Here is an 18,488-nt window from a genome sequence, read left to right on the forward strand (position 1 = left end):
CAAATTGTATATTGAACGTAAATATAATTGTATTTATTGAATTATTATTAAATTGAACTCCCCATTCATGATCTATGGTTATCTCTTCCCTGGTATTTCATCAGGATATGTATTAATGCATTTCAATTAAATAAGGGCTATCACAAAAAATTTTAAATATATGTGAACTGGTTAATTTGGAATGTATTTTTCAGTGACTGTAATGATATAGATATTCACGGGAGATAGCATATTTATAGATTTGTGTAAAGAAATGTAATTTCCATTTCTGTTGGTCAACGCTTTGTTTTGAACAGAGAAAATATATCTCCCTTTACTTTCAAGATTTTTTTGTTCGAATATTGAATTGAATTTATTTCAGAGTTAGAAGGTTTTTAGATTTAATTAAGTCTAGGTCTATCACTCAGTTCAAAAAAGGTAGGAGTTTTTTTTTTTTTTTTTTTTTTTTTTTTTTTTTTATTGGCTGGCACCAGCAAGAGTAGAAAGCTTAGTTAGCTTAGCTAAAGTATGAAATTGTTAATTTAATTTAATGTTTTTCAACATAGCATGCAACCACAAATATAAATACAGTTCTATAATTGTTTAATGATTCTTCTGTATATTTTTCTGTCATCTGCCCACATGCCCAGTATATTTCATAGTTTCAGCTTATTGTTAAATGATATATATATATATATATGATTTGCTGTCAGATTTCTTGATCGAAATTAAATTTTAGTTTCTAAACTTGTGTTTTCAGGTTTGTAGGTACATTTTTATTATAGCAATCCCCAAAGTTTAATCTCTAATCAACCTAGATATAACATGCTACTAGGTATTAGAACACGTGACGAGATTTTGCTGTGATATCTCGATTGAATAGCGATTCTATGTTGGGGGCCGCTACAGTAAGGAAATACTGTTTTATCTTAGAAGATTTTAATTCAGATATCAACTCCAAAATGAATGTATTTTTATAATTATGTAATTTATATTATAATTAATGATATAATGTAATAATATAATGTAATTTATAATAATAATAATATAATGTAATTTATAATTATAAATTTCCATTTGAAACCCTTATTAGATTCTTTATTAAAATATCTGCTCCAAAGATGCACAATTGAATATACAAATAAGCTGTGAACATACGCTACTAAAACCATAAAGTAAATTTGATTTAAAATAAAAAATTAAGATAAATATTGATAGGTACAAGTGCATTAACATTAAAAGCTGGCTATAAAAAGAATTTAGCTGTAGTACTTCATTATCAGATCTTTCAAACAAATTAACAACATATAAATTAGCCAATCTAATCTTTCTACACGTAGTAAATTTAATGATTATTAACTTAAAAAATTTCTAAAATTTCAATTATGTACTTAAATAGTATGTTCAGTAATATATTTTTGTCAAATCGAAATAGTTTAAAATTGTGCGTTTATATTTTTCAGTCCGGCCAAAGATAAGAGTCCCCAACCAACTAGTAGGCGCCGCTTCAGGTACAGATGTAACTTTAGAATGTAGGCTGGAAGCATCTCCCGCTCCTTTAACGTCATGGATACGCAATGATGGGATAATGCTGCTGAACAACCGGAAATATGATGTAACAGAAGAGTCAGAAGGTTACAAAATTTATATGAAAATAAAAATTTATAATTTAAATGCTGCGGACTTTGGATCCTATAAATGTGTGGCTAAAAACACCTTAGGAGAAAAGGAAGGTTTCATAAGGTTATACGGTAAGTTCCAACTTCTTAATAATAAGATAATACTGTAAAAGTAGTAATTGTGTGAGTTAATATGACGGTACAACAGCAGTCAATAAAAGCAGTCAAATGCTCTTCTAGGAATATAGTAGATTCAAATTGTCAGGAAAGCAGTCACATCTATGAGCAAAAGGATGAGCAAAGCGGGTGCCGCGAAAGTAAACAGCTATCGCATGAACATGGTAATTAGGTATTTTATGCAGTGTGCTACGAAGCTATGAAATGAAAATGATAATTAGGTGTTATATGTAATGTACTACGAAGCTATGAAATGAAAATGGTAATTATGGTGTTATGTGTAGCGTGCTACGAAGCTATGAAATGAAACTGGTAATTATGGTCTTATGTATAGTGTGCTACGAGCTATGAAATGAAAATAGTAATTAGGTGTTATATGAAGTGTGCTTAGAAACTATGAAATGAAAATGGTAATTAGGCGTTATATGTACTTTGCTACAAAATTAAATGGTAATTAGATACGCATGAAAATTGCAATCAGGTGTTATATGTATTAGCATACGTTGCGAGAATTCAGATTATTAACTGCAATTTATTTACAAATAAAGGCCAAGAAATGATAATATCCGGTGATAAAGATTCATTATATTTATACAGGATGAATCTGAAAAAGTGGGCAAAACATTACGGGGTGATAGAATGCAGATATACGAGCAATATTCGTCATAGAACGTTTGGGCGAAATGCAACGGCGAGCAGCTAGTTGGCATTGTAAATGGTATAAAAAGGGTCAGTGTTGCCACCCAACGGCATTTTCTATCGCGGATTGTCGAAAGGGCGGCTGGTTATACGAACCGCGAAATTTCCAGGGCTATAAATTTGTCGAGGCGGTCACATTGCTCGGCCACCAAGGTCACCGGATCTCTCGTATTTGGACTTTTCCTGTGGGGCTATATGAAAAACCTAATTTACGAGTGCCACGTTGAAGCCAATATGTATCTAGTTTCCAGGATCGCCGTTGTTGCCGGTGATCCTGGATCTGTTGTTGCCGGCGGTACTCAGGAAATGTCTGGTGGCTTCGCAAATGTGCGTCAGTTCCTATCCTGCAGGTGTGAAGCCTGCATTACAGCTGGTGTCAGGTCTTTTGAACAATTTCGTTGAGCATGTGCATCAGTTACTTTCCTGTTGAAATGTTTTCTGACGTATCTACTCTCATTCTTGTGTTAATACTTTCGACACATTCTTTTGGAGGAAGTTCTTAAAATTTTTAAATATATGTTCATTCTTTTTTAATCATATATATATAAGACAAAATATATGACAACAAATTACTGATTTTAATTAGCTATTTGAGTACTTCCTTTTCCTGTGCCCACCAACGGTCGAGCGGTAAAGTCGTTGAACACTGGTAGTTCGATTCGAGCTTCGTATCCTGCGAACGGGCTGGCTGCATGGGCGTTCTCGTGGTTTTCCCCATGTGTAACGTGTATACGAGCCAGTTTTATCAGGTTCAATGTTCCTTCTAACCTTCTTCGGGAACATACAAGGACCTGACTCGGAACAGAGAGCTTACTAAAGCTATGTTCACTAATTGTGGTAAGTAGACAGGATACAGACGAAGGGTATACAAAACCCTTTATTTTTCTCTATATACAATAACTTCCGTACTTCGGAATACACTGACCCTCCACTCGGGGTCTAACGTAAAAAAGTATAAAAATAAAACTAAACTCTAATTTAACTTTAGAATAATACACGTGGAAGATTGGCCTTATAATAACAGGAAGCGTATGTAGCACAGAGACTGTGAACACTACAATACGTTTAATTTATCAAGAGGATTAAAACCTCTGGCCTGGAAGGCGAACAGCAACTGCGTAACTTCTAAGGTAAGCGGCCTGCGTTGACTTACTGCTTCCTCTCTTTTGCTTGGCAAAAAGGCCACACTTAAATACTTGGCGTTCGCCAGACAAACTTTGCATAAAAACCTTCACGCTTATAATTCTGGCCGGAAGTAGAAAATAAGAAGTGATAGTAAAGATTTAAAATAAAATAAACGTTAGTAAAACTTAAGATCCTTACATACTTCCCGCCAGAGTTAATTAGTTTGAAACTGAGTTCTAAAACGACCTTGTTGAAAACTTTTAGCTCTAGAATCTAACGCGAGGCCAACCTTTTACAAACAAAACTTAGCTAGAAACTAGAAAATTTAAAAGAAAGAAATTTGTTACAATAGCAGCTCCCAGGATATACAACAATCTTTTTTTCATCTGTACTGCATCTAAACAGGAGCTTTATTCAATTCTGGTTCCTTCCAGAGATCTGGAAGGAAAACTAGTTTAATGAAATGTTACAGAATGACATTGCAAATAACATATAGAATATACTTCTCTTAACATTCTTATTTCATTCATGACTATTTTAATTATCTCTCCCCGTGCTCTCTGACATGTGTTGTAAAAAAACACCAAACACGAATGTGTTTCTGTCTACGTGTGCCACACTTCCTCCTACAATCAAAACACTAACGTGTTAAAATTCAACATAACGAGACCTCTTAACACACCCTACTTTCAACTCTAAACCCTGAGGTACTATTCTAAAAGTGGCTAACTCTAAAGTGTAGCGTCAGAGAGCCTAACTACATCATTCAACCTTTACCACATATTCGCCATGATTTAATCTTTACAGTCACACGAATAACAAATTTTTAACATTACTTTCACTTTTACCATATCACGGTATTTCTTAACATTTAAAATAACAGTTCACATGTATATAAGAACATATCAACATGCCGTTAATTTTACACATTTGAAAACATACATTAGTAGTACATTGTTAACTTCTATTCTTTTCAAAGCAAGTGCCAATTTTTTCTACATTGAAATACTACATTTCAAAAAGTCTTTCAGACTAAAACTTCTTTCTTGCTAGAATGTTTTAAATAAAATTTATACAATAACTTTTTACAATATTTAAGTCTTTACACAACGCTATTATACATCAACTTTAGTTTTACGCACGAGTACTTTAAAAACATAATACGAAAATCGGTCACAACTCATTTCTCGCCCTTTTGGCGATAAAGGTAGACCTCGCATGACGTAAAACTTCTTGAAATCTGCCACTTGCAGTAAGAATGAAAGATTAACTTAAGTGTGCAAAGTAACATAAAATTTTACTTATCTTTGTAATATTCGGACATCCTTTTCTGGGCCCAGTCTTTAAAGGTAGTGCAGATAGTAGCTTGGTTTATCCTCCTTCTTGTACGGGCTCGCCCTTCAGTGCTTTCCTCTGGAAGCTTCCTTTTTTTACCAGTACGGCCACCCTTGAATACTTTCCTTTTCTCCTCTGCTTGTGGTCTTTGCCGTTTGATGGCAGCTGGTCTTGGCGGAACCGGGAAACTTCTGTCGTGATCCTGCTTGGACCTCGTTGTTGGCCGTTCAAATTTTTCTTGTACTTTTTCCTCCGCCGCTGATGGCCCTTCCGCAGTTCGGCGAATTTTGCTGCGGAGAGTTCTGTCGGATGAGTAGATCTTCCGTTTTAAAGCCGGGTTATAGTTGCCGTCATTTCTCCTGGTCCTCTTCACATACGTCGTCCTTCTCCCTTCTTCATTCTGGGGGTGTTCGTGAACTCTGTTTTCTGGACGGTGGAACGGCTTCTTTTTCTTGTTACCTTCCATTTTTCCGCGGGGCAATTTTCTTTTCACTTGCTTCTGTCTCTCATTGGCTTGCCCTTGTACTTGTCGTTTTTTCACCTCTGGAACTTGTACCTGCGGTGTCTGCTGTGCCGGATCCTGCAAAAGATCTGAAAAGATTTGCATTTTATTACGATCGAAGTAGGGCTTGATTTGATCAATGTTTGCGGAACAGGTTTCACCATTTCTGGCTTTTAACCCTACAACAGCGTGAGTTATTTTTTCTATAACATATGGTCCTTCAAATCGTGGAAAAAATTTGGCAGTTTTATCTTCTGGTGCTGAAGAAAGTGAATGCTTAATTTTTAAAACTTCATCCCCTACTTTATAAGTTACTCCCCGTCGTTTCAAATCATAATATAATTTATGTTTTCTTTGTGCTACTTCCGTATTCTTTTTTGCTTCTTTTATTAGTTTTTCTATATCACCCATTTTAAATTCTGGGGCTCTTTGTTGCACATAAAATAGTTTATCTAACGGTGTTATAATCTTTCTGCCTAGAAATAACTCAGCAGGAGTTTTGCCCGTTGTATCATGTTTTGCGGTCCTAAGGGCGAAAGCAAATTCATTGACATAGTTATCCCAGCTTTTATGAAAATTTTTAACATAACTACGGATAATTTTCACTATATTTCTGTTGACCCGTTCCGCTAAATTTGATTGCGGCCGATACGGGACCATTTTTAAATGACGTATGCCCAGTTTTTGGCACATGTCTTCAAATATATTACTTAGAAATTGAGGACCATTATCCGATATAACTTTTAGGGGCGCCCCGTATTTTAAAATATATTTATTTAAAATAGAATCGCTAACCAATTTCGCGGAGGCTCGTTTTAAGGGAACAATTTCGGTCCATTTACTAAAATGATCAACCATAACAAGGAGATAGCGACTTTTATTTAACTGACTTTTTGGGAAAGGGCCCAATAAATCGATGCCAATTATTTCATTTGGAAATTCGGATTTAATACTATTTAGAAACCCGGCCGGGCGGAAATTAATATAATTAACTGCTTGACATGTTGGGCAGGACTGGACATACGCCCTTGTTAACTTTTGCAGTTCAGGAAAATAGACTGCCTCGCGTACGCGTTGGATAGTTTTTCGAATACCAGCAGGAGAAGCTAAAGGGCTGTCATGTAACTCCTGAAGGATATTTAATCTAAGACTAGCTGGGATAACAGGTCGAAATTCGTTGTTGGAATTTGTAGTTTTTGTATAAAATAATAGACCATCTATTAGTTCGTAATGGGCCGCCCTATTTCTTATCTCCACAATATCTTGGTGGCTAAAAGTTTCAGGATCCTTTAAATACTCATAAATGTTTCCAAACTCAGGATCCTTACCCAGTTCGGTTATTACAGTTTCTCGGCAATTTATTGTACATGCTGTGAGCATTGCCACTTTTACAGTATTACCTTCTTCATCTATTTTTATTCTGGATAGGGCATCTGCTACGATATATTCCTTTCCGGGGGTATGCTTGATTACCAGATTATATTCTTCTAGCTTGAGTGCGCATCTTATTAAACTTGGGGATAAGTTTTTCCCTGAGTACAATCTAGTTACCGCCGCATGATCAGAGTATACTGTTATTGGCGCCCTTCCAAAATAGACTCGGAAATTTTGCACTGCTAACAAAACTGCAAGTGCCTCTCTCTCAGTCGCGGAATAATTTCTTTGTGTTTGATTTAAAGTTCGGCTAAAAAATGCTGCTGATTTTGCGAAAGTAGCGCTCCTACCGCATAATCCGAAGCATCCGCTGAAATTTCTAAATTCTCATCCTTTTCAGGAAATTTCAGCACAGGGGCTTGCGTTAATGCTTGTTTTAATTTTTCGAAAGCACTATTGGCTTCGGCCGTCCACGAGAATCTTGCCTTTTTCCTTTTTAATTTTAACAATGGTTCAGCAATAGCTGCAAAATCTTTTATAAAGGACCTATAATATGAACAAAGTCCTAGAAAAGAAGAGAGCTTCTTTGCCGTGTTTGGAGTCGGATACTTTTGTACAGCGATTATTTTTGATTCATCTGTCTCGATCCCTTTTTGCGATATTTTGTAACCTAAATATTTTAATTCATGAGGGCTGCAAATTTGCACTTTTCGACATTAACTTTTAGACCGGCCTCATTTAATAAAGAAAACACCTGTCTTAAATCCTGTATATGTTGGTCGAGATTATCACTAGTAATAATGATATCGTCTAAATAGATAAATGTGGACTTTCCAAGAACAGGTCTTAACACAATGTCCATGCATCGCTGAAATGTTGCCGGGGCGCCTGAAAGGCCAAACGGCATACGCAAAAATGCATAAGTGCCAGACTTGGTTATAAAAGCAGTCTTAGGCACGTCCTCAGGCCTCACCCCTATTTGAAAATAACCAGTCGTTAAGTCTAAAGTCGTCATAAATTTGGTTGATTTTATGTTCCTTAAAATTTCTTCTATGATCGGCAACGGATATACCGGATATTTCGTTATGGAATTTAATTTACGGTAATCAATAGCGAATCTCCACCTTTTTGGATGCTCCAAAGGATAATCATTATTTTTCTTACATAAAACCACCGGGCTAGCATAACTACTTGAGATGGGCGTTATGATCTTTTTACGTAGCATATCGGTAATATGCCATTCTATAATTTTTTCCTTATTCTTATCATACCGGTATGGTTTTTGACGAACTGGCAATGCATCTCCGGTGTCAATACTATGGTTAGTAACCTGAGTAAATCCTGGAATATCACTAAATAACTAAGCAAATTCACTTACCACTTGTCGGATTCTATCTTGCTCGTCATTAGGCAGGTGGTCAAGATTTAACCTTGGCGGTTCAACCTTTTCTACACGCACTGGTTTCATTGTCAGCTTAAGGGACGCTTCATTAAAATCCAGTGTAGCTTGTGCGTCTGAAAGAAAGTCTATTCCTAAGATTAAATGGACTTGCAAATTCTTTACTATAAAAAACATCACCTTTACTTGTTCGTCCTTGATACGGATATACAAAGGTACTTTACCTACGCACTTACATTGTTCTCCTTGCGCCGCTAATACTGTCGTACTATCCGCATTATATATGCGGTATTTGCGAAAATACTTTCTAAAAAAGACTTCTGCCACACAGGAACACTGCGCGCCGGTATCCAGGAGTGCGGTGGCCGGGATATTATTCACCAAGACTTCAATCTTCGGAAGAGTCAAACTTTTCACCATTACTGTATTTAACTTGTAGGAAGAGGGGTTTTCGTGGCCTTCGGATTTCCGCACCCTCTCGTCAGCAGAAATCCGTTTTAGTTTAAATTATTTTTCCTTTCCGTGCTTTCCTTCTTTTTCCCCTGGCCTTGAGACTTTTTTCCTGGGTTGCTATTGAACTGTCGACGTTGGCCGGCTGTTTTTGAATGCTCGGGTTTCCTTGCCCACTGATTCGCTTTTTCTCCGTAGCCGTATGCTTGACCTTGCTGTAGTCTTGGCGTAACAAATTGGTTTCGCTGTTGATATTGGCGTCTTCTTTCGACGTCCGCCGTTCTTCTACTTTCAAACTGGATTGCTAGCTCAAATAACTTTTCCAGTGTAGTCGGATTTTTTAATTCAATAAAGTCTTGCACTTGGGGTAGTAACCTCGGCAAAATCACTTGAATTATTTCAGGATCCGAAGGTTTCCATACAAGAGCTTGAAAACGTGAATTTTTCTTAAAATAAAGCTCGAGAGGTTTTCGATTCTTTGTTGATATATACTAAAAAGTTCCGTTTCTAATTTCGCACGATCCCTTACAACAGGGAAGGCTTTTAATAGGGCAGTCTTGAAATTTTCGTAAGTATAGGTGGGACTTCCTGCTTGACCCAAGAGACTTCTGCCGATACATTTGAACCAGTTAAGCGCTTGGCCCCTCAAAGCGCTGGTAGCTAAGATAACTTTTTGAAACTCGTGCACGGGGTAGAGCATGAAGTGGTCATCCAATTTTTCCAAAAAACTGGTTACCGGTGAGTTTCCATTAAACGTTGCTTCTGGTTTCATCGAAGCGCGCATGGTCTGTACGATGTAACCGAATCCTTCCAGGGCGGCAGCTGGCATTTCTGGATTCTGAGCCGTTTCTGCAGGCAGCACAGGTTCTTCTTGAAACTCGGCCATGGTTATTCTTCTTTGTTGGGCGCCACTATCAGGTTCAATGTTCCTTCTAACCTTCTTCGGGAACATACAAGGACCTGACTCGGAACAGAGAGCTTACTAAAGCTATGTTCACTAATTGTGGTAAGTAGACAGGATACAGACGAAGGGTATACAAAACCCTTTATTTTTCTCTATATACAATAACTTCCGTGCTTCGGAATACACTGACCCTCCACTCGGGGTCTAACGTAAAAAAGTATAAAAATAAAACTAAACTCTAATTTAACTTTAGAATAATACACGTGGAAGATTGGCCTTATAATAACAGGAAGCGTATGTAGCACAGAGACTGTGAACACTACAATACGTTTAATTTATCAAGAGGATTAAAACCTCTGGCCTGGAAGGCGAACAGCAACTGCGTAACTTCTAAGGCAAGCGGCCTGCGTTGACTTACTGCTTCCTCTCTTTTGCTTGGCAAAAAGCCACACTTAAATACTTGGCGTTCGCCAGACAAACTTTGCATAAAAACCTTCACGCTTATAATTCTGGCCGGAAGTAGAAAATAAGAAGTGATAGTAAAGATTTAAAATAAAATAAACGTTAGTAAAACTTAAGATCCTTACAGTTTCCCTTAGAAAGTCCTCAACGAAGGCATCCCTTCCCTTAGGCAGATAGCCCTAGTGTCATTTGCCGTAATTAAATACATCAAACCAAACCCTTTTCTGTTCTAAAAATATAGTTCATAACATATCAGTGCAAACTGCATCATTAATCGGTATCTTACAGCCTGTGTAGCACGCAATACAGATATCTATTAATCACAGATCAATAATTCTATGAAAGAACTGAAAAGCTTTCGTTCTCCTACGCTTCTTCAGTATGCGGAGACACTTTCCTCGTTTGCTTTCCTACTGTCTATATGTTTCAGCTAATTTCTGTCCGTTACTCCTTGCTTTAAAATGCAAACTTCCACAAATTGCAGGGAGCGTATTGCGCCTATAATTATCTATGAATAAGAATATTTCTCTCAAGAGTAAATTGTCAAGCGATAAAACTATGTGACTCTGCGCCTGTGTGTACACGTTTCGTCATTATGTCTGCGTAGTAAACCTCTATAGTATATTGCAGTTCTTCTTCTTTATATATAATAATTTATTACTAATTATTCATTAATACCTCTGTATATATAATAATTTACTAATGGATTATTGAATATATTATCTCCTTAGATAAGATTAGTAGAATTATAGTAGAATGAAATAACTTGAAGCATTGAAAACTGAATTTTGAAAATTCTTTTAAAGGAACTTCAATTTGAATCATAGAAACTTTTGAAAATGAAAACTTTTGAAGATGAAAAATTAATCGATAAATCAAAAAACTATTGTCATTGATCGGAAATATGTTGACTTTTTAAGGGGGAACAAAACAACTCCCCATCAACCAACAATAGTTAATATATGCTAAAGTGTTTCGTCTTTTACTCGAGTAAGAATTATGATGCCAAACTGGTAAGCTGAGTTTTAGCCAATTAGTTAGATTTAAATTGGGATGATTTAAACAGGAGGACTTTATAGAACTCATTATTAAAATGGCAGTTCCATTTAGCTTTTTATATCGTGAGATTATTGCCAAATTTAGTAGTAGTAAAAATGTTTTGCTAAACTGAGTAGTAGTTGTAAAATGTTTTCTTTCTCACTTGAGTAAAGTGTCCCCCGACACCCTCGCTTTCATGCATGTTAATTCAAAGTAATCTTTATAAACATACAAATAGAATGTAATTTTAGTAAAAATTATGAAACATTATCCAAAGTAATTTTTATAAACCTAAGGAACGTAAACAATGCGATCTTTGCAAAATTAATGAATTATAAAAGTTGAGAAAATGAAAGATATTTACGAAAATGTATTATGTAAGTAATATTGTTTTAGACTTAGATGTAATGGTGCAGAAATGATGATTGCATAGATATTGAGATGTTGATCCATATGAAGAACAAGCATAGCAGCTAAGAGGCAGATTAAATAGTCTTTTTTGTTTCAATTGACGTTTGCGGCCGTAAAATCTTGGCGCATTAACAGTGCCTTTTCTTGAACAGTTACATTTTTTATATTGTTTTCCGGAAGAAAGGAAAACAACAAACACCAGTCTTTACGGCAACAGAGGTCGAAGTAAAAATACTTTTTGTTCGGGATTTAATCTTAATTCAGAATAAGTTAGTTTCGGTTTCAGTGCATTTGATTGGATAGTTGAAAATGATGTAAAATTATTATTAGCTGCTTGAATTTTAGTTTCACATGTGAACTAAACGTTATTACTATTTTTAGAATAGAGAGGGGAAATACTTAAAATTGCATTAAAAGGCTATTTCTAATTTAAATTATAAATAATATTTACTATTTTTTAATTACCTAATTAACGGCTTATTCAAGGCACAAGAATGAGTTATGAATAATTTGAACCTTTCTTTGTTTATTGAACTCTATTATACGACTCAGTTTTGAACAAGACGCCATTTTGTAAGAATAGCATCCGTCTTCCACCTTCGAAACCTCCCCCCCCCCATTTATGGATACAAGGTTTTCCCCACTGGCCGTTACGTTCTATTGGCTACTGCTTCATTAAGTTTGTTTCCCCTTTCAACGTCTTCTCACCTAATTGGAGAAATTTGACTACTTTTCGTTTCTGGTAGCACTCCTTTGGAATTCTTCTAATTCTGGCAAACGTTTTTAGCAGTTTTTGCTCACTTAACTTTGGTCAGGCCAATGCTATTGACGCAGGTAGGTTTGTCTTATTCTTCTATTTTCTTTGCCTTTGGTCTTGTTAGGACCCATTTTGAGATGTTATTTTTATGTTTCTTTTAATTCTTCTCTCTAACAAGTTTTTATTCTTCATGCTCATTGCTATCTCCCTTAAAATTGTGTAACTTTTAACTAATAGCTTTTTAGCTATTTATTTTAATTTGTACATTCGCCTAACTAGTCTTTCTTGTATAGTTTTTTCTTGCTTAAATAGTAAGTTTTACATATGCAATTTTAAATTGCAGGCACGTCGGAAAAAGAAAAAAAAAAAAAAAAAAAAATTGAGACTTACTATATTAAGATAATTTAGCTTGATTATTCTATTAATGAAATTCCGCTTTCATTCTCAATTGTTTTCGTTTGATGAAATGCGCTAATGGTATTAGCTGGATTCGAGTTTTGTGATGCTTTTCCCTTGATAAGTCCGTCTTAAACCTCGAGTTAGGCTAATTTACCATTTATTACAATTCTTTGTACATATCTACTGTATATTTGAAATGTTTTTGATTATTTGCGGGCATCATTTAATTTTTTTTTTTTTTTTAAATTTATTAGTTTTATTTCATCCCTTTTGGGTTTTGAAGTTATCTCGTTTTGTAATGTTTACATTAAGTTTTCACGCGATAAATTTTACTTCTTTAGTATTATATTATTGTTTTTACATGGTGTAACTTTTTTACTCAGGAACTACAGTATCAAATGTACTTTTAAGCAACAGCTTTTTAGAGCTTTCCTCTTCTTTGCAAATATTTTTAAAATTTTGCTGTTCACTGCGCAAATTTCTTAACCACATAGGTCTGTCTTGTTAAAGTAATACTTTCTACTTATGAATATATGTATACATAATAAAATTTTAAATATATAAATATCTATATCTATCTGTCTATCTATGTATTAAATATCAATGCTTATTTTATACGCTTATGTGTAACAATTTACTGATGTGCAACTAGATGCTGTATATATACTATATAAGGACATACGCTTATGTGTAAAAATTTACTGATGTGCAACTAGATGCTAATTTCGGGGTTTTCGCATAATTTATGTTCGTTTAATTTGCAGAAATCCCACCAGCCACTGCTCTTCCAAAAGCAACGCAGCATTACGAAGTTTATCTTCCCAGATTGCGAGGTAATCTTTATTTTATGCTTAATGTGGCATCATTTTACACTAAAAATATATTGTGTCAATGCTCATGCAACTTTTTAACCTTTACATATGTTCGAAAGTTATCATCAATATTTAAAATCTAGAATGCATATTAGTTTAAATTAAATGCTTAATTATATTTTTATTCACTTCTTTTACACTTGGAATAATTTAACCACATTTGGTATACATACTTTAACTTCGTGTAACATATTTATTACATGTTAAACAGCATCAACAAACTTAGCTATAGTGCTATATTGTAATACATTTAAAAGTGGAATTCCAGTTTGAGAAATTATTTTGATTTTTATATAAATCTTTGTTAATGAGCTTAAATGTAATGTTCCACAAAGACTTTGATCTCTTTTACTTTCAAAATGCCGTTCTGATATGTTCCGTATATAAATATTTAAACAACATATATTGCAAAAATAATTGTTACCAACTTTCTGGCATGTATGTAGCATATTTCAATGCAAATCCCCCCCCAATTCAACGATCATTTCATGTATTATTTAATATACCGCTTTTGTGCTAATCGAGGATAATGTTAAATTTACTCATTTTCCCCTTTTATAAAATCTATACACAATTCATCTCTTAAATTGAAATAGGTTAAATTTACCCATAATTGCAATAACTTGTTGCATTTTAAAAGAAATTTACTAAAAGAATAAAAAAAAGCATGTTGAGATGTTTATTATTTACGTTTTGAGGCGCGTTCATACTGGCATCAACTCTTCATAAAGCGTCAGCCATGACAGTTTTGTTTCTCGTTGTTTTTCATAAATGCTGAGCTGTACATCCTGCTGTACTATATAATATTTAATTAATATATAACGCTGCAGCAATACGTTCTGCAGCATTATATATATTGAATTAAAATATAATAGCTAATATTTACATAATACAACATAATTATACTATCTGGAATAAAACAAGATAATAACTTATTTGATTATGAATACCATAGGCCCTCGTGTTTACCAAATTGACGATACGAATGGGTATATATGTAGGCTCATCAACTACTATAAGTTGTGACAGGGTGAATGAACATGACTACTGTCATTTGCAAGAATATATTACATGATAAGTTGTATTAACATTTGATACTACGTTTTTTACAAATGTTGTTCGACGTCTTCGTAAATTTTCCACCATTAGATAAACTCCGAGGGCCGACAACAAAGTTAAGAAGAGCACTGTATCTCCCCTTCGAAAATAAAATAAATGACTATATCTCCAGTTCCGATTTTGGGTCAAAATACCTATATTAGAACTCTTTTATTTATAAATCTAATATATATCCTAATCAGTACTTCCCAAGCATTCGCCTGAGTCAACCCCCGGGAGGGCTTTTGATAAGACAGTGGCTGTCACTCAAAACGATAAGTTATGTTTAGAGGAGCACCCATCTGAGTTTGAGTCTTTCTGTTTTGGCCTGCTTGGTGAGTGCGATGATTTGTACCCAGAGGGCGCACCGCACAAAGAGTTAGTTGCGTTATAGAACGTAAAGGGAGAAGACACGCCAATATGTCGGGCCTATTACCGCTAAATGATAGAATAAACATTGCCCTGTGGAGGTGTCCATCTCAAGACGGTTAGTGTGAAGGAGCGACACCAGTTCTGCCAATGCTGATGTGTTGGTACTTCCCACACTTACTCCTGTCCTGTCCTGTCCTGTATCTGCCAGGTGGCAGAATATGAGTATCGTGTGAACATGCCATAAGGCTTGTATATAAAATGTAAATAAATGTACAGCAAAATGTCTTGGTCAATATAATCAAGGAAATCGCAATCAGTTGGATATGTTCTATGGTACTTGAATCTTCAAAACACAATATTATTAAGCAAATTTAGAATTTTGGGACACAGAAATATTAAACATTCGAATATAACAAAATTATGACTATTCTGCAGGAAGTGTGATGTTCGTGTCTTACATAATGCTCCCGCTTGCTCACAGAGCTTATTTTCGTAAAGTTCTATTCTCTAAATAAAATAAATATAGCAAAATATTGTACATTTTCTATAATCATGCGCAAAGTTATAAATTAATACTATTTGTGTGTACAAAAAAACATTTTTTTTATCTCTGAAGCTATGGAGAATTGAAGTCATGCCAATTTAAACTACACTGTCATTAATAGCGTTCTAATCATGAATCTGTCATTAACAGCGTTCTATTACATTACATTGCTATGCATTACGTTGATTCAACATATAAATTACGCAAGGATAAATACAATTACGGAAATAATTAAAACCACAATGATAATTATTCTCCTAACGTGTAACGCCGTGATAAAAAAAAAATAATCTAAAATTAAGCACGTAGTGTTTAAAATTTAACATTCTGGAAGAGGAAAAATATTAGCACTACTAGGTGGTAAATTAATCAGTAATTTAAATAGATTCCATACAAATTATGTATAATAAAACTGTATATTTAATAAACACATTACCATTTTATCCGAAGACGTATAACACAACAAATTAATATTTGCTCAAAAAGTGGAGTAGTTCCACAAATTCAGAAAAAATATTGGATATACACTGAAGTGACAAAAGTCATTTGATAGCAATATGCAAATATACAGATGGCAGTAGTATCGCGTAGAAAATGTATAAATGCGAACTGCTTTGGCTGGGCTTTCATTTGTGTTCAAGTTATTCATGTGAGGAGGCTTTGACGTGATTATGGCCGCACGACGAGAATTAACAGACTTTGAACGCGGAATGGTAGTTGGAGCTAGACGCATGGGTCATTCCATTTCGGATATCGTGAGGAATTTCAACATTCCGAGATCCAGAGTGTCAAGAGTGTGCCGAGAGTATCTAATTTCAGGCATAACATCCCACCATAGACAGCACAGTGGCCGACCACCTGCACTTAACGACCGAGACGAGCGACGTCTTCGTAGAGTTGCCAATGTTCACAGACAAGCAACACTGCGTCAAATAACCGCAAAAATCAATGTAGGACGTACGAGGGACGTATCCGATAGGACAGTGCGGCGAAATTTGTCTTCCTTGGGCTATGCCAGCAGAAGACCGACTCGAGTGCCTTTAATGACAGCACGACATCGCCTGCAGCGACTCTCGTGGGCTCGTGGGCATATCGGTTGGTCACTAAACGAATGGAAAACCGTGGCTTGGTCAGATGAGACACGATTTCAGTTGGTAAGAGCTGATGGTAGGGTTCGAGTGTGGCGCAGACCCCACGAAGCCATGGACCCAAGTTGTCAACAAGACACTGTTCAAGCTGGTGGTGGTTCCATAATGGTCTGGGCTGTTTTTACATGGCATGGACTCGGTCCTCTGGTGCAACTGAACCGATAATTGACTGGAAATGGATACCTTCAGCTACTTGGAGATCACTTACAGCCATTCATGGACTTCACGTACTCAAACAACGATGGGATTTTTATGGATGACAATGCGCCATGTCACCGGGCCACAATTGTTCGCGATTGGTTAGAAGAACATTCTGGACAATTCCAGCGAATGATCTGGCCACCTAGATCGCCCAACATGAATCCCATCAAACATTTATGGGATATCATCGAGAGGTCAGTTCGTGCCCTAAACCCTGAACCGTCAACACGTTCACAATTATGGACATCTATAGAGGCAGCATGGCTCAACATTCCTGCAGGGGACTTCCAACGACTTGTTGAGTCCATGCCTCGTCGAGTTGCTGCACTTCGCCGGGCAAAAGGAGGACCGACAAAATATTAGGAGGTATCCCATGACTTTTGTCACTTCAGTGTATTTAATTTTGCAATCTCTTATGTTTCGCCGGTTTCAAACTGCACGGCGTGAGGAAATCAAGACAGTAAAACGTGCTTTAATTACATACCACGCAGTTTGGGAAATTGTTTTTGAAATATAAAGGCAGTTCCGAATTTCAGTTATACAACTAATGAGTTTACAATCTTACACATTTTTGTTTAAAAAGAGCAGAGAAGTTTCATGTAGTTCCCACTTGTATTGTGTGCTTCTTTTATAAATCTATGAGAAGATAGATCTTCAGAAAAGCGCTCACGAAATGCTTTTAGAAATTTTAAGGTAATCGGAATATCGTCTAGACAATAATTAAATATGAATGTGATTTTCGTCAAGTGCTGTCTCGATGGAAATTCAGGTTTTCTAAAATTTCAAAGTAAATATTAGTTTATACTTTATTTAATAGAATTGAAGCATCCACATTCCTTTCATTTGATAAAACTTCTTTATTTTTGTTTACTTTTGGATTTCTGTTCTTCAGGTACGTTCATTTCCTTGTAATGTATTTATAATAATTTCTGAAGTGTGCAACAATAATTAGAATTGATACATTCATATTTTGCGTTTATAAATTTACTACCAAGTTTTCTTCACATGCTCTAAATTAAAGATACTTTGCAGATACTATTTTTCTTGTGACATATTTACTTCCTTGTGCAAATGAAAGGAAGTATTGTAATCGCGAAAAATTGCAAGTATCGCATTTCAAAGAAAATATCCATTTTGGCTACTCTCGATTTCAACCATGTTTTTAAGTTACGTCTTTACGTATTATAACTAATTGCTTTCCTGGGACATTTATTTCGGGGAAGGATAAAATGCATTAATTATTGTCAAACTTTCTGGTTAGAGATGAACGTAATATGTTTTTAATTAACCTTCGGGAATGTAATGAAATAAAATAACAGAGGACTCTTTCTCCCAAAACGGATTGTGAAATAGATTCAGAAGAGAATTTTTCGTGACCTCTGTACGTATGTACGTGCGTACGTTTGTATGTATATCGCATAAATCAAAAATGAGTAGCCGCAGAATGTTCAAATTTTGAATATGGGACTGTTATATTATTTATACGTACACCTCTCTTTTTGGTTGCAATCGGCCGCACAAAAAATATATAAATATATTTATAAGAGGAACGTTTAAAAGCTTATGCTAAAAAATACATTTGACTCTATAGTTCCTTAACAAAAATGTAAAATCATTCAACAG

At 35.3% G+C, this 18,488-nt stretch overlaps 1 protein-coding gene across 1 annotated transcript in view; it reads left to right on the top strand.

The window, feature by feature from the left end:
- Positions 1-18,488, top strand: part of LOC118200687 (lachesin-like) — a 232,236-nt gene that overhangs the window by 159,863 nt on the left and 53,885 nt on the right. The window contains exons 6-7 of the mRNA XM_085810219.1: positions 1,443-1,730; positions 13,395-13,463. Coding sequence (XP_085666345.1) covers positions 1,443-1,730; positions 13,395-13,463 — 357 coding nt within the window. The remainder of the gene's footprint in view (positions 1-1,442; positions 1,731-13,394; positions 13,464-18,488) is intronic.

Source organism: Stegodyphus dumicola, chromosome 2, assembly GCF_044657685.1.
Source record: "Stegodyphus dumicola isolate Sdum_Otavi_A_Nest chromosome 2, ASM4465768v1".
Taxonomy (NCBI): Eukaryota; Metazoa; Arthropoda; class Arachnida; order Araneae; family Eresidae; genus Stegodyphus; species Stegodyphus dumicola.